The sequence below is a fragment of the Bombina bombina genome, chromosome 2 (genome assembly GCF_027579735.1).
Source record: "Bombina bombina isolate aBomBom1 chromosome 2, aBomBom1.pri, whole genome shotgun sequence".
Taxonomy (NCBI): Eukaryota; Metazoa; Chordata; class Amphibia; order Anura; family Bombinatoridae; genus Bombina; species Bombina bombina.
The window spans coordinates 13,399,978-13,421,444 of NC_069500.1; the positions used below are offsets into that span (position 1 = coordinate 13,399,978).

Consider the following 21,467-nt stretch of genomic DNA (forward strand, 5'->3'; position numbering starts at 1 on the left):
AAGAACAGAAGGGAATTCAGTTTGACTTCATTGTTTCTGAGCAATAATTATAACTACATTTATTCAAACAAGTGTCAAATAAAAAAGTAATATAATATGTATCATATTGTTAAACATAAGTGTACTGTGCCTATATATAATTATCAAATATGCCTCCCTCAGACATCGCTCTCTAGAGTCTTTATGAAGTTTATTTATTGTATCTCGGTCTGTTAGTACTTTATATCTGTCCTTAGCTTTCCCTTTATCACTCTCTCTAGCTTTCCCCTGTGTATATGCTACTCTCTCTCTCTCTATATATATATATATATAAACCAGTGGGGTTCTATGCAGAGAGTCAAAAATCACCCTCACCGGCATCCATCTCTCTTCCAATGTCTCCACAGTTATTCTGAAGAATTTTACAGAAAGACTCCCTGAATGGAAAAAGTTACTAGACTCATGGGATCTTCGAGACATCTCCTGGACTGGTAGAATTGCGGCCATTAAAATGTCTTATATTCCGAAGCTTATCTACCTATTTCGCACGATCCCACTTAATCTTCCCCGCCCGCTACTAAATAAACTCCAGAGCCTTATCACCAATTATGTTTGGAAAGGCAAGAGACCTCGTACGTCGAGACAAACCCTTCAAAGACCTTGTGACAGGGGGGGCCTAGGTATGCCTAATATCATTCTTTACTACCAAGCTGCACGCTTAGCCCATTTGATCGAATGGGGTTGCACTGATAGCCATGCCCGGTGGAGGGATATTGAACAGTCTCTTCTCCCTTCGGGAGTCAGATTAATAGACCTTCCCTGGATCCCTTCCCATTATTGGGAAAATCTCGTTACCACACACCCAGTGATTCTGGACACCCTTAAGTTTTGGGATCAGACCAGACACTCGACCTCAATTGCCCCTCACCCCTCCCCGTGCCAAACTATAGCTAGTGTTCTTTTTTTTTTACCCGACACTCACGTCCATTCTTGGTCCTCCTTTGGAGTTGACCGTATTATGGACCTCTATGACCATTCTGGTGGCATTTCTCACACGTTGATTTGTAATAAATTCCGCATTCCAGCTCAGTTGCAATTTGAGGCCTTCCGACTCTCTTCCATAGTCAGGTCTTAGGGATTCCCTAGAGAATGCATCAGAACAGTTACAAAATGGGAACAGCGATGGTCCCTATCCCACAAGACTAGGGGCACCTTGTCATTTCACTATGAGATATTGCTAGACCCCTCCTCTCAACCAAAAGTATCCCAATTCATAGCCTTGGAAACTGAACTCAACTTCACAGCCGACGCTGACTCCTGGTATAGAGAATTGAAGTCCACTAGAAAGGTGCTACACTGCACCTCCCTTTGGGAACTCCATTACAAAATTACAGTCCGCTGGCACCTAGTCCCAGCAACTCTTCACAAAATATTTACCTCCCACTCTCCTGCCTGTTGGAGAAGCTGTGGTCAACTCGGAACCCAGGCTCATATCTGGTGGTTTTGCCCCCGGCTCTCTTCTGTTTGGCTCTGGGTAACTAACCTACTACACTCCATGGGCATCATTTTTCTACTGAGTCCCCAAACTGGCCTGTTTCACCTCAACTTCCCACCACTTTCGCCTACACATAAAGCTTTATCCATTTACCTCCTAATGGCTACTAAGTTAGAAATTGCTAAAGCATGGAAACAACTTTCCCCTCCTAGCACCTCACAGATTATAGCTACAGTCAACTATATATCAAAAATGGAAGCTTACTCCCATTCAGCACTTGATAAGCTAGATTTTTACCAAGCTACTTGGGCCCCTTGGTGGGAAAAATTTCCCAACTAATCCAGTCTGACATTAATTTAATCATGCCCGCTGCCTTCTGAGATAACTTCCCACTAATGCAACATCTAACTAATTCTCTCCTACTACATCTCTCTATTTGCCACCTTCCTTTCTGACTTAATATCCTACTTCTCTAATCCCCCACCTATTTAGTTATTTTCGTCTAATGTCGTTTCTCTTCTGTGTTTATGTTTCTACATATATTACCCTACTATACTATTTGAGACTACCTTATGAGAGCATATATCCCCACTTACCTGTTTTGTTATTGTAATGTTCTTTATCATAAAATTGAGGAAAAGATTATCTAACATTTTATGCTATATTATAATATTGTTTAAAATGATACCCTTGACTCCACATTTGCTGTTACCACTTTTACCTGCTGATTGTATCTTTGAAAATGTCACAACTGCATTGTATTTTTTTTATTTCTCTTTGTATCTTGTGTTTTTCCTCAAATAAAAATTATTTACAAAAAAAAAAAAAAAAAATCACCCTCACCAGGAGAGGTATATGTATTTCTAAATATTAGTTAATGTGGTTCCACTATTTCCCCCTGTATAAGATATATGTTCCCACATAGATAAGAAAGGAAGAGAGGAAAGGGGGAGATGAGATGAGACACTCCTATTTATAATTGCAGATAAAATAAAGAGCAGGAAATCAAAAAAATATATTTTGGCATAAAAGACATGTTTTTTTTTTATCTATCTATCTATCTATCTATCTATCACCTATCTATCATCTATCTATCTATCTATCTATCCATCTATATGAAGAAACAAGTGGGGTTCTATGCAGAGTCAAAATCACACTCACCAGGAGAGGTATATGTATTTATATATATATTAGTTATTGTGGAATAGGTGCTGCTATTTCCCCCTGTAAATGATATATGTTACCACATACATCAAAATATGTGGCAAAATAAAAAGGAAGAGAGGAAAGAGAGAGTTGAGGTGAAGCGCTCCTATTTTTATATGGCCGCTATTTTAAGTCAATTCAGGATGTGCATTTAATCCAAATATAGCAAGACAGTATACGGTATCAATCTGAGTGTAAATACAAAGGTTGGTATTCAAACCGATGATACGCAATACGTTTAGTAGATCAAAAACACTTCAAAATGGTAAAATGAGTCCTAAGCAAACGTAGCAATTAGCAAAACAGGAAACAAATACTGACCCTTATGTCTGGGACATGTACTCACAGTGCTAAACATCAATCCTATCATCAGGTAAGTGATGGATGGAAAGGGGGGAGCATTTTAGGCACTCTGGATGTCTGCCACGAGATCTCTTCTTTTTTCTTTGGTCTGACATGGGGTGCTGATTACTTGCCTCGGTGCTTCTAGCACTATGGTAGGAATGGATTGCAACTCCCCAAAGGGTTTATCAAAAGAAGAGAAAGACAGGAGCATAAATAATGTAATTCTGTTTTAATATACTGTATATCAAGATAATTCAAACTAAACTATATATATATATACATATATATATATATATATATATATATATATATATATATATATATATATATATTATGCTCACATGTGGGGATCTCAAAGTATATATGAGGTAACTAACAGCATGAGTGGGTGAACTCTAAATATCCTGGAGGAGGTGTCAGCTCAGTCCAGTAAAGGATAATTGCAAATTACTTGTACAAAGGTCCAAATGTTCCAAAAGAGTAATCAATAATACAACTAAGAGTCGTATGTGAAAAACAAATGTAATAACAAAGTGGCAGCTAAATAGGAATAGTTTAACGTGTTTTTAAAGCTTTTACAATAATACCTTCTTCATCAGAGAATATAAGGCATTTTACTGAGCCTATTAAAGGAATTTGTGGCAATGACTCAAATAAAAGACGGCCTGTGATTGGTTCAGAAAGTCATGTGACTTGAGAGGCCCTGGATTTGTGAAACGTAGAACATCTGTGTATGCTCACTCTTTGAGGGAGACTACTGATAAATTCATTTATCATCTTATTCCACAAGTGTGCTTGGTTGTATGCAGACCTAAATGAGTTGAAGGTCCTGTGGTACAAAAAGTTTAAATATCAACAGATCTAAAACTAGATGGTCTGGATAAGTATATGTGACTGACATGAGTTGGGATAGGTTTTTTTTTATTTATAGTAATGGATGGCTATAAATAATGTGTGCTGTTTATCACAGAAAGGCTGCAAGGTCGATATCTTAATTAAGGCCCTCTGACATAAGAATTTCCAGGGTGCGTATCCAATCCCTCTGTCTGAGAGAACTTACTCTGTCACCCCTTCTTTTGTGTGGTTTGACATGTTCTATTTCTGTCCTGCTCAGACAGCTGCAGCTTTATTGTGAAATGGCCTGTAGTGGACTGATAGAATTTGTGATTTAACCCCATCTTTAATATTTGCAATATGTACCAGAAATCTCTTTTTGAAGTGTCAGGTCGTTCTTCCAACATATTGCAGGTCACAGCTGCACTGCAACAAATATACCACCTAGTCTGTTTTGCAATTGCAGAGTGATCTGATGAAAAAGGGCTTTTCAAGTGTAGTTGAAATGAAGGATTTATGGGGTTTCTCCTTTTTTTAGCTCAAGAGCTGACCAAATGGAATATTGTTGATCCAAGTGGGATTGTGATTACTTTTCCATGAAGGTAACCATTACTATCTGTATCTATTTTATTAAGTCTCGATAGGATTTTGTTATCTTAATGGAAAAAGATCAAGTCCAAGAATTTGATCTCCATTGTGTGCGTTTTCTATGTGAAAGTCAAATTAAAGTAATTTGAGTTGAGGTATGAGACAAACTGATCAAAATCCTTTTTGGTGACCGACCAGATAAGGATGATGTCATCTATATATCTGCCTTAAAAGATTATGCTTGGGGCGAAGCATGTGCCCATTGCAGTAGCACTAATTTGGAGAAAGAAATCTCTTTCTTGAATACAAAAAACTTTTCTTTCTAAAATAAAACAGATCACATCTAATAGGAAGGTCGGCTTTTCAATACTCAGTTTGTTTCCTTAGCCAAAAATTCAATAGCCTCTATCCTTGATTGTACCAAATTGTAAAAAACTGGTATGCGGTTCCCTTTTGATTGTGTGGCGAAAAATGTGGATGTGGATCTGAATGTAGTATGCTGGGCATATGAAAAAGCCGGTATTCCCATTTGTGTGCTGCCTTTTTGAAACTCTGTGTCTATAAAAGTTGTTTCTAACTCCTGCAACACAAACTAGGGCTTCCAAATCTGTGTCAGTTATGGTTTTTGGGTTCATATCTACCTGACCTTTCAATATGTCTATTTTTTGTTTCTCATAGTGCCTTTTTAAGGTGAGCTTTCTTATTAATTTATTGAGGTCTGTGAAAATTTCAAATGGATTAGGGCCTTTTGTTGGGGAGAAAAACAGACCTCTCTTTAAAATAGTTTTTTCTTCTGAAGAAAGGGGTCTGCTAGATAAATTGAAAATGTTTATGTCTGAATCTAGTTTTTTCAATCTAGGTATTTTATTATTTTCCTCCCCCTAAGATTTTCTCAACCTCTTTTTGTTTTACCTCTCTGATCTTTTCTTGCACTTGATGGTTGTATGTGGGGTTGTATCTTGGTCTAGATCTTTTTTGTTTTTCCTTAGAGGCTGAGCTAAAAATTATTTGTGTTATCACATTGGAGTTTTCCAGTTGTTGTTATTATTTTTATTCCTTGGAGTATAATCTGATTTGTATTTGATTATCGGCCTAGGTCTATTATGTTTGTTGTGGGGAGTGTTGAACCACTGTTGATTTTTATTCTGAGTAGTGTGAGGAGGACAGTTCTGCTTAGATCGATTCTGTGTAGAGTTTTATATTTCTAGTGGTTGATGTTCTGTTATTTTATTGGAATGGCTCTTATAGAGATTGTGAAAGGAATAGTTGGTAGAACATTCTGGTGAATTAATATCTGCCCAACGGGTTGCCGGACTGTCAATATTTGGCGTCTTTTCTAGGTCTTCCCATATTTCCTCATTTTCTTATTTAACTTTGTATTCTCACCATCCTTTTCAAATCTATCACTACAGAGCTTTTCACAATAAAGATCCCAGCTGCCCGAGAAGGACAGTGGTAGAACATGTCAAACCACACAAAAGAGGGTATGACAGAGGGAGACCTATTGTATTCACCCCTTGGAAACCCTTATGCCACAAGGCCTTAATATAGATATCAACCTTGCATAATTTCTGTGATACACAGTACACATTATTTATAGCCATCTATTATCACAAATAAAACAAAATGACCCTAGTGACTAGAAACCTATCCCACTCATGTCAGTCACATATACTTATCTGGCACATCCACTCTCTCTTCATAGGCTTCATTGAAATTTATTTGTTAGAGATAGTCCATCTACTTAGAAGCCTGATTCGGAAGACACACACACATATATATACACTTATATACTTATGTATGTATGTGTGTGTATGTATACAGTATATGTATATATATATATATATGTTATGTTATCTCATGTACTGATATATAACATTATGGGAATATCAGTTTTAGATCTGTCAATTTTTGAACTTCTTGTACAACAGGACCTTCAACTCATTTAGGTCTGCATACAACAAAGCACACTCGGTTGTGCAATAAGCCGATGAAGGACTTAGTATTCAAACAATAAAATATTTGCTCATTAGCCCCATACATTTTCCACTTTATTATCCATATCCAGTAATGTGCTACTGTTTACAAAGTCAGGGCCTCTTAAGTCATGTGACTTTCCAAACAACATGATTAAGGTCAAGTGTTGACCATCGTGCTATGTGTGCAGATGTTGAAGTTTACCAAGTGGTGCTGCTACTATCTACTATTGGATTCCATTTGTGGGGTATGTGCAGGACTTTCCAAACCAATCATGGGACCTCTTTTATGGGAGTCATTGCCACAAACTCCTTTAATAGGCTCAGTGCAATGCCATGGGTCCCTATCATCTCTGATGAAGAAGGTATTATTGTAGAAGCCTTCAAAATGCGTAAGACTATTTCTATTCAACCGCCACTTTCTGTTTACATTTGTATTTCCCACAGGGCTCTTAGTTGTATTATTTATTACACTTTTTGAACATTTGGACCTTTGTACAATCTGATACTGGGATTAAGTAATTTGTAATTATCGCTTACAGGACTAAGATGACACCTCCCCTGGGATATTTCGAGATCACCCACTCATTCTGTTAGTTACATCATATATACATTGAGATCCCCACATGTGAGCATAATCCATATAGTTTAGTTTGTATTATCTTGAAATATATTAAAACAGAGTTATTCTCCTGTCTTTCTCTTCTTTCAATACACCCTTTGGGGAGTTTCAATCCATTCCTACCATACTGCTAGAAGCACTGACACTGGCAATTAACACAGACCTGAGCCAGCTAGGAAAAAACAGCCTCCTCAGGTCAAACCAGAGGAAAAAGGAGAGTTCTTGCGGCAGACATCCAGAGTGCCTGAAACTGCTCCCCCCTTTCCATCCATCAGTTATCTCATAGGATTGAAATTTAACACCGTGAGTACACACCCTGTACATAGGGGTCAGTATTTGTTTCCTGATTTGCTAATTGACATTACGGTTGCTTAGGACTAATTTACCTAATGGACCATTGAAGTGTTTTTTGATCTACTGAACGTATTGCGTATCATCGGTTTGAACACCAAACTTTGTATTTACACTCAGATTGATACCGTATACTATCTTACTATATTTGGATTAAATGTAAATCCTGAATTGACTTTAATTAGCGGCCATATTAATATAGGAGCGCTTCACCTCAACTCTCTCTTCCCTTTTTCATTTTGCCACATATTCTCATGTATGTGGGAACATATATCTTATACAGGGGGAAATAGCAGCACCTATTCCACAATAACTAATACTTAGAAAAACATATACCTCTCATGGTGAGTGTGATGTTGACTCTCTGCATAGAACCCCACTTGTTTCTTCATATAGATGGATAGATAGATAGATGATAGATAGATAGGTTAGATAGATAGATGATAGATAGATAGATAGATAGATAGATAGATAGATTGATGATAGATAGATAGATAGATGATAGATAGATAGATAGATAGATAGATAGATAGATAGATAGATAGATAGATAGATAGATAGACAGACAGAAAATATATAACAGAAATACTGAAAACAAAGTTACAGTCAAGAAAAGATTGTTTTCTCTATGACAAGAGAGTAGATTTAAAATGTAAAGTTGTGTCTTTTATGAAAGCCAATTTTTGTTAAATGTTTTTGTTTGTTTTTCAAGAAAGCAAACAAACAAGCAGGGGTTGACAATTAGCACAATTTCCAAAATATAACAACATCATATTTGAACATTATGATTGTCGAAAGTGCCGCAATGTGGCAATATATTCAAAAGAGATACATTGTAATGTCGAGACATCCGGGGAAATATTCCAAAATGATGACATCATTGTTTAAAGGCAGCCTCACTGAGGGGCTTTTTACTATACATCTCAATTAGTGACGATGCTGACAAAATATTCTAACAAGCATAGCCACCAACATTGGTAATGTAAAGCAAAGGATCCCTTTGAAATATATCCCAAGCCTAATAAATTGACCTATTTACCCCTAAACCAACATAACCCTCCTGCAATCACCCCTACTCTACTTTACCCCTATACCGCAAATAGCCCACCGCAGTCACCCCTACACTTCCTAACCCCTACACCAAATCTAATCCACCACAATAAAATCCCCACTCTATTAAACCCATACACTGCCACAACCCCGACCACAATCTACCCCTACACTACTTAACCCCCTAACAGCTAACCCCCAAGACCTCTAACCTAACAATCCCTGAGTTACAAAAAAATAAAAAAAACACTAGCATTACAAAAAAAAATAACAAAAATAAAAAACCCAAAGAATTAGGCTTATACTAAAACTAGGTTCCCCTTAACAAAAAAAGCCCATCCCCAAATAAAAAACCTACTATAAACATTTAACTAAAAATGGCATTTCGTAGGGCATTGCCTAAAGCGATCACAGCTCTTTTACTTTAAAAAAAAATCCCTATTCTAAAACCAAAGTACCCCCCTCCCGCAAAAAAGCCTGTATTAAAAACCTACACCAATAATTGCCCTGCAAAGGGCATTTGGTAGGGCATTGCCCTAAAGCAATTATAGCGCTTCTACTTTAATTTAAAAAATCCCTATTCTAAAAAACATATTCTTAAAAAAGATTTGTAGGGCATTGCCCTAAAGTGGTATATATATATATTATATTGCCATTGTATGCTAAAAGGGAATCATGAAAAAAGTAAAGGTTTTATGTCCCTTTATTGATACTGTTTAAATGTGCTAAATATATGAGTGATGTAGGAGGTGGATGAAGGGAGAAAGTAAAGTGTGAGAGATGGTTAGGGTTGAAGATGAGCTGCTGGATGGGCAGATAGTGATGTGAGTGAGTAACGAGCATTAGCACAATACTGAAACTCATGGGACTTTATTAAGGAACCTATGGGCAATGCTTAGAGACAAAGAAACCTGAGCCTTGTGGCACCTGAGTATATGAGGCTAATACACCAGGTCTCTTTTCTCTCCCCCAGCCTTCCCTCCTTCTTCTCTTTTCCTTGTGTCTTGTGGCACCTGAGTATATGAGGCTAATACACCAGGTCTCTTTTCTCCCCTCCTGCTTCTCTTTTCTTTTTGTCTTGTGGCACCTGGGGATATGAGGCTAATACACAGGGTCTCTTTTGTCTCCCCAGCCTCCCCTCCTGCTTCTCTTTTCTTTGTGTCTTGTGGCACCTGGGGATATGAGGCTAATACACAGGGTCTCTTTTGTCTCCCCAGCCTCCCCTCCTGCTTCTCTTTTCTTTGTGTCTTGTGGCACCTGAGTATATGAGGCTAATACATCAGGTCTCTTTTCTCCCCTCCTGCTTCTCTTTTCCTTGTATCTAGTGGCACCTGAGGATATGAGGCTAATACACCAGGTCTCTATTCTCTCCCCAGCCTCCCCTCCTGCTTCTCTTTTCCTTGTATCTAGTGGCACCTGAGGATATGAGGCTAATACACCAGGTCTCTTTTCTCTCCCCAGCCTCCCCTCCTGCTTCTCTTTACCTTGTATCTAGTGGCACCTGAGGATATGAGGCTAATACACAGGGTCTCTTTTCTCTCCCCAGCCTCCCCTCCTGCTTCTCTTTACCTTGTATCTAGTGGCACCTGAGGATATGAGGCTAATACACCAGGTCTCTTTTCTCTCCCCAGCCTCCCCTCCTGCTTCTCTTTTCTTTGTGTCTTGTGGCACCTGAGGATATGAGGCTAATACACCAGGTCTCTTTTCTCTCCCCAGCCTCCCCTCCTGCTTCTCTTTACCTTGTATCTAGTGGCACCTGAGGATATGAGGCTAATGCACCAGGTCTCTTTTCTCTCCCCAGCCTCCCCTCCTGCTTCTCTTTTCCTTGTATCTAGTGGCACCTGAGGATATGAGGCTAATACACCAGGTCTCTTTTCTCTCCCCAGCCTCCCCTCCTGCTTCTCTTTTCTTTGTGCCTTGTGGCACCTGAGGATATGAGGCTAATACACCAGGTCTCTATTCTCTCCCCAGCCTCCCCTCCTGCTTCTCTTTTCTTTGTGTCTTGTGGCCCCTGAAGATATGAGGCTAATACACCAGGTCTCTTTTCTCTCCCCAGCCTCCCCTCCTGCTTCTCTTTACCTTGTATCTAGTGGCACCTGAGGATATGAGGCTAATACACCAGGTCTCTTTTCTCTCCCCAGCCTCCCCTCCTGCTTCTCTTTTCCTTGTGTCTTGTGGCACCTGAGGATATGAGGCTAATACACCAGGTCTCTATTCTCTCCCCAGCCTCCGCTCCTTCTTCTCTTTACCTTGTATCTAGTGGCACCTGAGGATATGAGGCTAATACACCAGGTCTCTTTTCTCTCCCCAGCCTCCCCTCCTGCTTCTCTTTTCCTTGTGTCTTGTGGCACTTGAGGATATGAGGCTAATACACCAGGTCTCTTTTCTCTCCCCAGCCTCCCCTCCTGCTTCTCTTTTCCTTGTGTCTTGTGGCACTTGAGGATATGAGGCTAATACACCAGGTCTCTTTTCTCTCCCCAGCCTCCCCTCCTGCTTCTCTTTTCCTTGTGTCTTGTGGCACCTGAGGATATGAGGCTAATACACCAGGTCTCTTTTCTCTCCCCCAGCCTCCCCTCCTGCTTCTCTTTTCTTTGTATCTAGTGGCACCTGAGGATATGAGGCTAATACACCAGGTCTCTTTTCTCTCCCCCAGCCTCCCCTCCTGCTTCTCTTTTCCTTGTGTCTTGTGGCACTTGAGGATATGAGGCTAATACACCAGGTCTCTTTTCTCTCCCCCAGCCTCCCCTCCTGCTTCTCTTTTCTTTGTATCTAGTGGCACCTGAGGATATGAGGCTAATACACCAGGTCTCTTTTCTCTCCCCAGCCTCCCCTCCTGCTTCTCTTTACCTTGTATCTAGTGGCACCTGAGGATATGAGGCTAATACACCAGGTCTCTTTTCTCTTCCCAGCCTCCCCTCCTGCTTCTCTTTTCTTTGTATCTAGTGGCACCTGAGGATATGAGGCTAATACACCAGGTCTCTTTTCTCTCCCCCAGCCTCCCCTCCTGCTTCTCTTTTCCTTGTATCTAGTGGCACCTGAGGATATGAGGCTAATACATCAGGTCTCTTTTCTCTCCCCCAGCCTCCCCTCCTGCTTCTCTTTTCCTTGTATCTAGTGGCACCTGAGGATATGAGGCTAATACACCAGGTCTCTATTCTCTCCCCAGCCTCCCCTCCTGCTTCTCTTTTCCTTGTGTCTTGTGGCACCTGAGGATATGAGGCTAATACACCAGGTCTCTTTTCTCTCCCCAGCCTCCCCTCCTGCTTCTCTTTTCCTTGTATCTAGTGGCACCTGAGGATATGAGGCTAATACACCAGGTCTCTTTTCTCTCCCCCAGCCTCCCCTCCTACTTCTCTTTTCTTTGTGTCTTGTGGCACTTGAGGATATGAGGCTAATACACCAGGTCTCTTTTCTCTCCCCCAGCCTCTCCTCCTGCTTCTCTTTTCCTTGTGTCTTGTGGCACCTGAGGATATGAGGCTAATACACCAGGTCTCTTTTCTCTCCCCAGCCTCCCCTCCTGCTTCTCTTTACCTTGTATCTAGTGGCACCTGAGGATATGAGGCTAATACATCAGGTCTCTTTTCTCTCCCCAGCCTCCCCTCCTGCTTCTCTTTACCTTGTATCTAGTGGCACCTGAGGATATGAGGCTAATACATCAGGTCTCTTTTCTCTCCCCAGCCTCCCCTCCTGCTTCTCTTTTCCTTGTATCTAGTGGCACCTGAGGATATGAGGCTAATACATCAGGTCTCTTTTCTCTCCCCCAGCCTCCCCTCCTGCTTCTCTTTACCTTGTATCTAGTGGCACCTGAGGATATGAGGCTAATACTCCAGGTCTCTATTCTCTCCCCAGCCTCCCCTCCTGCTTCTCTTTTCCTTGTGTCTAGTGGCACCTGAGGATATGAGGCTAATACACCAGGTCTCTTTTGTCTCCCCAGCCTCCCCTCCTGCTTCTCTTTTCCTTGTATCTAGTGGCACCTGAAGATATGAGGCTAATACACCAGGTCTCTATTCTCTCCCCCAGCCTCCCCTCCTGCTTCTCTTTACCTTGTATCTAGTGGCACCTGAGGATATGAGGCTAATACACCAGGTCTCTTTTCTCTCCCCAGCCTCCCCTCCTGCTTCTCTTTTCCTTGTATCTAGTGGCACCTGAAGATATGAGGCTAATACACCAGGTCTCTTTTCTCTCCCCAGCCTCCCCTCCTGCTTCTCTTTTCCTTGTATCTTGTGGCACCTGAGGATATGAGGCTAATACATCAGGTCTCTTTTCTCTCCCCCAGCCTCTTCTCCTGCTTCTCTTTTCCTTGTGTCTAGTGGCACCTGAGGATATGAGGCTAATACACCAGGTCTCTTTTCTCTCCCCCAGCCTCCCCTCCTGCTTCTCTTTTCTTTGTATCTAGTGGCACCTGAGGATATGAGGCTAATACATCAGGTCTCTTTTCTCTCCCCAGCCTCCCCTCCTGCTTCTCTTTACCTTGTATCTAGTGGCACCTGAGGATATGAGGCTAATACACCAGGTCTCTTTTCTCTCCCCCAGCCTCCCCTCCTGCTTCTCTTTTCCTTGTATCTAGTGGCACCTGAGGATATGAGGCTAATACACCAGGTCTCTTTTCTCTCCCCCAGCCTCCCCTCCTGCTTCTCTTTTCCTTGTATCTAGTGGCACCTGAGGATATGAGGCTAATACACCAGGTCTCTTTTCTCTCCCCAGCCTCCCCTCCTGCTTCTCTTTTCCTTGTGTCTTGTGGCACCTGAGGATATGAGGCTAATACACCAGGTCTCTTTTCTCTCCCCCAGCCTCCCCTCCTGCTTCTCTTTTCCTTGTATCTAGTGGCACCTGAGGATATGAGGCTAATACACCAGGTCTCTTTTCTCTCCCCAGCCTCCCCTCCTGCTTCTCTTTTCCTTGTGTCTTGTGGCACCTGAGGATATGAGGCTAATACACCAGGTCTCTTTTCTCTCCCCAGCCTCCCCTCCTGCTTCTCTTTTCCTTGTGTCTTGTGGCACCTGAGGATATGAGGCTAATACACCAGGTCTCTATTCTCTCCCCAGCCTCCGCTCCTTCTTCTCTTTACCTTGTATCTAGTGGCACCTGAGGATATGAGGCTAATACACCAGGTCTCTTTTCTCTTCCCAGCCTCTCCTCCTGCTTCTCTTTTCCTTGTATCTAGTGGCACCTGAGGATATGAGGCTAATACACCAGGTCTCTTTTCTCTCCCCAGCCTCCCCTCCTGCTTCTCTTTTCCTTGTGTCTTGTGGCCCCTGAAGATATGAGGCTAATACACCAGGTCTCTTTTCTCTCCCCAGCCTCCCCTCCTGCTTCTCTTTTCCTTGTGTCTTGTGGCCCCTGAAGATGAGTCTAATACATCAGGTCTAAGGGGGATATATTGCACCTCTGTGTGAGGGTCTTGGTCCTTTACACAGCAAATACTTTACTGCCAGCTAATTATAGATACATATATGTAATAAATAAATACTGAGGAACTTACACTTCTGGTGTTTGCTGGAGGACCCCTTAGAGGATCTCAATACTTTGTCCCCTGAGGTCACATGTTTATCTTCTTCACTGTGCAGATTCTGAGAGCCATCTGTGAAACATAAATAAAACACATGTTTAATCATATAACCCATGCAGTGCCATAAAATCAGATAACTGAACACTTTAATTACAGTCTCAGAACTTTTTTGTTTTCTCATTAACTTGACATCACCAAAGCTCTATCCTTATCTGTGCATTGGGTGATATGGAACAACATGTTATTAGAGACATCACTTACTGAGACATGTAATCCTATTAAACTTGTTGATAGGCATCTGACAAAAACAGGTCATTCAAATAATGTTTTGAGAGCAATAAAGTTCCTCCTAGTGACAACAATAGGAATAGAAAGCGAAGATCCCTTAGAGAAAAAGTCTCTAGTGGTTTTCAGTCTTCCAATTAAAGGAACATTAAAGGGACATTAAACCCACATTTTTTATTTCATGATTCAGATAGAGAATGCCATTTTAAACAAATTTCTAATTTACTTCTATTATCTAATTTGCTTCATTCTCTTGATATTCTTTCCTGAAAAGCATATCTAGATAGGCTCAGTAGCTTCTGATTGGTGGCTGCACATAGATGCCTCATGTGATTGGCTCACCTATGTGCATTGCTATTTCTTTAACAAAGGATATCTAAAGATTGCAGCAAATTAGATAATAGAAGTAAATTAGAATGTTGTTTAAAATTGTATTCTCTACATGAATCGTGAAAGAAAATTTTGGGGTTTAATGGCCCTTTAAGGGCCAGATTACGAGTGAAGCACAAATGTTTACGCCCAAGCAATAATGGATTTATCAAAGGGTGCTCATTAGTGATGTCGCGAATCTAAAATTTTGCGTTCGCGAACGGCGAATGTGAACTTCCGCAACTGTTCGTGAACGGGCGAACCGGGCGAACCGCCATTGACTTCAATAGGCAGGTGAATTTTAAAACCCACAGGGACTCTTTCTGGCCACAATAGTGATGAAAAAGTTGTTTCAAGGGGACTAACACCTGGACTGTGGCATGCCGGAGGGGGATCCATGGCAAAACTCCCATGGAAAATTACATAGTTGATGCAGAGTCTGGTTTTAATCCATAAAGGGCATAAATCACCTAACATTAATAAATCGTTTGGAATAACGTGCTTTAAAACATCAGGTAGTGTAAGGGTTACGCCCACTTCACAGTGACAAACCAAACTCCCCGTTTAAAGGGACAGTCTACACCAGAATTTTTATTGTTTTAAAAGATAGATAATCCCTTTATTACCCATTTCCCAGTTTTGCATAACTAACACATTTATAATAATATACTTTTAACCTCTGTGATTATCTTGTATCTAAGCCTCTGCAAACTGCCCCTTTTTTCAGTTCTTTTGACAGACTTGCAGTCTAGCCAATCAGTGCCTGCTCCCAGATAACTTCTCGTGCACGAGCACAGTGTTATCTATATGAAATACGTGAACTAACACCCTCTAGTGGTGAAAAACTGTTAAAATGCAATCTGAAAGAGGTGGGCTTCAAGGTCTAAGAAATTAGCATATGAACCTCCTAGGTTAAACTTTCAACTAAGAATACCAAGAGAACAAAGCAAAATTGGTAATAAAGTAAATTGGAAAATTGTTTAAAATTACATGCTCTATCTGAATCATGAAAGTTTATTTTGGCCTAGACTGTCCCTTTAACGCACCGCAAACAACCGCAAACAGTCCATTTGCAAAACCGCAAACTCCCCATTTGCACAAGGTTGGATACCAAGCTAGCCATGTCCTGTTCCTTGTCCTCACTAATGTCATTAAAGGTCTCTTACTCCACCCAGCCACGTACAACATCAAGGGACGCCTGCTGTGTTTGGTCTTCCACCTCCTCAATGCCACCTTCCTCCTCTGACTCCTCTCCTTCAGACTCCTCTCTCTGCGTTGCCTCTCTGCGTTATTATAAGGTGTATTAATTAGTAATATTCCTATCAGTTTAATCCCTGTTACGTCCCCTATCAGGGGACGTGTATATGGCATGGATTTTAGGAACTGGGAGATGGAAAAAGATGCTTGGTGGGTCCTCCTACTTCAAATTTGGGGCACTGCACGTGCAATCTACTGTGCCACCAGATATGAGTGGTGTGTTAAGAAGTACTATTCTGATCAGTTCAATCCCTGTTATGTCCCCTATCATGGGACGTGTATATGGCATGGATTTTAGGATCCGGGAGATGGAAAAAGATGCTTGGTCGGTCCTCCTACTTCAAATTTGGGGCACTGTGCGTGCAATCTACTGTGCCACCAGATATGAGTGGTATGTCAAGTAGTACTATTCTGATCAGTTTAATCCCTGTTACGTCCCCTATCAGGGGACGTGTATATGGCATGGATTTTAGGAACCGGGAGATGGAAAAAGATGCTTGGTCGGTCCTCCTACTTAAAATTTGGGGCACTGCGCGTGCAATCTACTGTGCCACCAGATATGAGCGGTGTGTCAAGTAGTACTATTCTGATCAGTTTAATCCCTGTTACGTCCCCTATCAGGGGACGTGTATATGGCATGGATTTTAGGAACCGGGAGATGGAAAAGATGCTTGGTCGGTCCTCCTAATTCAAATTTGGGGCACTGCGCGTGCAATCTACTGTGCCACCAGATATGAGTGGTGTGTTAAGTAGTACTATTCTGATCAGTTTAATCCCTGTTACGTCCCCTATCAGGGGACGTGTATATGGCATGGATTTTAGCAACCAGGAGATGGAAAAAGATGCTTGGTCGGTCCTCCTACTTCAAATTTGGGGCACTGCGCGTGCAATCTACTGTGCCACCAGATATGAGTGGTGTATCAAGTAGAACTATTCTGATCAGTTTAATCCCTGTTACGTCCCCTATCAGGGGACGTGTATATGGCATGGATTTTAGGAACAGGGAGATGGAAAAAGATGTTTGGTCGGTTCTCCTACTTCAAATTTGGGGCACTGCGCGTGCAATCTACTGTGCCACCAGATATGAGTGGTGTGTTAAGTAGTACTATTCTGATCAGTTTAATCCCTGTTACGTCCCCTATCAGGGGACGTGTATATGGCATGGATTTTAGCAACCAGGAGATGGAAAAAGATGCTTGGTCGGTCCTCCTACTTCAAATTTGGGGCACTGCGTGTGCAATCTACTGTGCCAGCAGATATGAGTGGTGTGTCAAGTAGAACTAGTCTGATCAGTTTAATCCCTGTTACGTCCCCTATCAGGGGACGTGTATATGGCATGGATTTTAGGAACCGGGAGATGGAAAAAGATACTTGGTCGGTCCTCCTACTTCAAATTTGGGGCACTGCGCGTGCAGTCTACTGTGCCACCAGATATGAGTGGTGTGTTAAGTAGTACTATTCTGATAAATTTAATCCCTGTTACGTCCCCTATCAGGGGACGTGTCTATGGCATGGATTTTAGGAACCGGGAGATGGAAAAAGATGCTTGGTCGGTTCTCCTACTTCAAATTTGGGGCACTGCGAGTGCAATCTAATGTTCCACCAGATAGGAGTGGTGTGTTAAGTAGTACTATTCCGATCAGTTTAATCCCTGTTACGTCCCCTATCAGGGGACGTGTATATGGCATGGATTTTAGGAACCGGGAGATGGAAAAAGATGCTTGGTCGGTCCTCCTACTTCAAATTTGGGGCACTGCGCGTGCAATCTACTGTGCCACCAGATATGAGTGGTGTGTTAAGTAGTACTATTCCGATCAGTTTAATCCCTGTTACGTCCCCTATCAGGGGACGTGTATATGGCATGGATTTTAGGAACCGGGAGATGGAAAAAGATGCTTGGTCGGTCCTCCTACTTCAAATTTGGGGCACTGCGCGTGCAATATACTGTGCCACCAGATATGAGTGGTGTGTCAAGTAGTATTATTCTGATCAGTTTAATCCCTGTTATGTCCCCTATCAGGGGACGTGTATATGGCATGGATTTTAGGAACCGGGAGATGGAAAAGATGCGTGGTCGGTCCTCCTACTTCAAATTTGGGGCACTGCGCGTGCAATCTACTGTGCCACCAGATATGAGTGGTGTGTTAAGTAGTACTATTCTGATCAGTTTAATCCCTGTTACGTCCCCTATCAGGGGACGTGTATATGGCATGGATTTTAGGAACCGGGAGATGGAAAAAGATGCTTGGTCGGTTCTCCTACTTCAAATTTGGGACACAGCGCATGTAATCTAATGTTCCACCAGATAAGAGTGATGTGTTAAATAGTACTATTCCGATCAGTTTAATCCCTGTTACGTCCCCTATCAGGGGACTTGTATATGGCATGGATTTTAGGAACCGGGAGATGGAAAAAGATGCTTGGTCGGTCCTCCTACTTCAAATTTGGGGCACTGCGCGTGCAATCTACTGTGCCACCAGATATGAGTGGTGTGTTAAGTAGTACTATTCTGATCAGTTTAATCGCTGTTACGTCCCCTATCAGGGGACATGTATATGGCATGGATTTTAGGAACCGGGAGATGTAAAAAGATGCTTGGTCGGTCCTCCTAATTCAAATTTGGGGCACTGCGCGTGCAATCTACTGTGCCACCAGATATGAGTGGTGTGTTAAGTAGTACTATTCTGATCAGTTTAATCCCTGTTACGTCCCCTATCAGGGGACGTGTATATGGCATGGATTTTAGCAACCAGGAGATGGAAAAAGATGCTTGGTCGGTCCTCCTACTTCAAATTTGGGGCACTGCGCGTGCAATCTACTGTGCCACCAGATATGAGTGGTGTATCAAGTAGAACTATTCTGATCAGTTTAATCCCTGTTACGTCCCCTATCAGGGGACGTGTATATTGCATGGATTTTAGGAACAGGGAGATGGAAAAAGATGTTTGGTCGGTTCTCCTACTTCAAATTTGGGGCACTGCGCGTGCAATCTACTGTGCCACCAGATATGAGTGGTGTGTTAAGTAGTACTATTCTGATCAGTTTAATCCCTGTTACGTCCCCTATCAGGGGACGTGTATATGGCATGGATTTTAGCAACCAGGAGATGGAAAAAGATGCTTGGTCGGTCCTCCTACTTCAAATTTGGGGCACTGCGTGTGCAATCTACTGTGCCACCAGATATGAGTGGTGTGTCAAGTAGAACTATTCTGATCAGTTTAATCCCTGTTACGTCCCCTACCAGGGGACCTGTATATGGCATGGATTTTAGGAACCGGGAGATGGAAAAAGATACTTGGTCGGTCCTCCTACTTCAAATTTGGGGCACTGCGCGTGCAGTCTACTGTGCCACCAGATATGAGTGGTGTGTTAAGTAGTACTATTCTGATAAGTTTAATCCCTGTTACGTCCCCTATCAGGGGACGTGTCTATGGCATGGATTTTAGGAACCGGGAGATGGAAAAAGATGCTTGGTCGGTTCTCCTACTTCAAATTTGGGGCACTGCGAGTGCAATCTAATGTTCCACCAGATAGGAGTGGTGTGTTAAGTAGTACTATTCCGATCAGTTTAATCCCTGTTACGTCCCCTATCAGGGGACGTGTATATGGCATGGATTTTAGGAACCGGGAGATGGAAAAAGATGCTTGGTCGGTCCTCCTACTTCAAATTTGGGGCACTGCGCGTGCAATCTACTGTGCCACCAGATATGAGTGGTGTGTTAAGTAGTACTATTCCGATCAGTTTAATCCCTGTTACTTCACCTATCAGGGGACGTGTATATGGCATGGATTTTAGGAACCGGGAGATGGAAAAAGATGCTTGGTCGGTCCTCCTACTTCAAATTTGGGGCACTGCGCGTGCAATATACTGTGCCACCAGATATGAGTGGTGTGTCAAGTAGTATTATTCTGATCAGTTTAATCCCTGTTATGTCCCCTATCAGGGGACGTGTATATGGCATGGATTTTAGGAACCGGGAGATGGAAAAGATGCGTGGTCGGTCCTCCTACTTCAAATTTGGGGCACTGCGCGTGCAATCTACTGTGCCACCAGATATGAGTGGTGTGTTAAGTAGTACTATTCTGATCAGTTTAATCCCTGTTACGTCCCCTATCAGGGGATGTGTATATGGCATGGATTTTAGGAACCGGGAGATTGAAAAAGATGCTTGGTCGGTTCTCCTACTTCAAATTTGGGACACAGCGCATGTAATCTAATGTTCCACCAGATAAGAGTGATGTGTTAAATAGTACTATTCCGATCAGTTTAATCCCTGTTACGTCCCCTATCAGGGGACGTGTATATGGCATGGATTTTAGGAACCGGGAGATGGAAAAAGATGCTTGGTCGGTCCTCCTACTTCAAATTTGGGGCACTGCGCGTGCAATCTACTGTGCCACCAGATATGAGTGGTGTGTTAAGTAGTACTATTCTGATCAGTTTAATCGCTGTTACGTCCCGTATCAGGGGACGTGTATATGGCATGGATTTTAGGAACCGGGAGATGTAAAAAGATGCTTGGTCGGTCCTCCTACTTCAAATTTGGGGCACTGCGCGTGCAATCTACTGTGCCACCAGATATGAGTGGTGTGTTAAGTAGTACTATTCTGATCAGTTTAATCCCTGTTACGTCCCCTATCAGGGGACGTGTATATGGCATGGATTTTAGGAACCGGGAGATGGAAAAAGATGCTTGGTCGGTTCCTCCTACTTCAAATTTGGGGCACTGCGCGTGCAATCTACTGTGCCACCAGATATGAGTGGTGTGTTAAGTAGTACTATTCTGATCAGTTTAATCCCTGTTACGTCCCCTATCAGGGGACGTGTATATGGCATGGATTTTAGCAACCAGGAGATGGAAAAAGATGCTTGGTCGGTCCTCCTACTTCAAATTTGGGGCACTGCGCGTGCAATCTACTGTGCCACCAGATATGAGTGGTGTGTTAAGTAGAACTATTCTGATCAGTTTAATCCCTGTTACGTCCCCTATCAGGGGACGTGTATATGGCATGGATTTTAGGAACCGGGAGATGGAAAAAGATGCTTGGTCGGTCCTCCTACTTCAAATTTGGGGCACTGCGCGTGCAATATACTGTGCCACCAGATATGAGTGGTGTGTCAAGTAGTACTATTCTGATCAGTTTAATCCCTGTTACGTCCCCTATCAGGGGACGTGTATATGGCATGGATTTTAGGAACCGGGAGATGGAAAAGATGCGTGGTCGGTCCTCCTACTTCAAATTTGGGGCACTGCGCGTGCAATCTACTGTGCCACCAGATATGAGTGGTGTGTTAAGTAGTACTATTCTGATCAGTTTAATCCCTGTTACGTCCCCTATCAGGGGATTTGTATATGGCATGGATTTTAGGAACCGGGAGATGGAAAAAGATGCTTGGTCGGTTCTCCTACTTCAAATTTGGGACACTGCGCATGCAATCTAATGTTCCACCAGATAAGAGTGATGTGTTAAATAGTACTATTCCGATCAGCTTAATCCCTGTTACGTCCCCTATCAGGGGACGTGTATATGGCATGGATTTTAGGAACCGGGAGATGGAAAAAGATACTTGGTCGGTCCTCCTACTTCAAATTTGGGGCA

General features: G+C 42.2%; 1 protein-coding gene across 1 annotated transcript in view; it reads right to left on the reverse strand.

Annotated features, from left to right (window-relative positions):
• Positions 1–21,467, reverse strand: part of LOC128647634 (C-type lectin domain family 12 member B) — a 299,612-nt gene that overhangs the window by 209,152 nt on the left and 68,993 nt on the right. Inside the window, exon 2 of the mRNA XM_053700388.1 lies at positions 13,929–14,027. Coding sequence (XP_053556363.1) covers positions 13,929–14,027 — 99 coding nt within the window. The remainder of the gene's footprint in view (positions 1–13,928; positions 14,028–21,467) is intronic.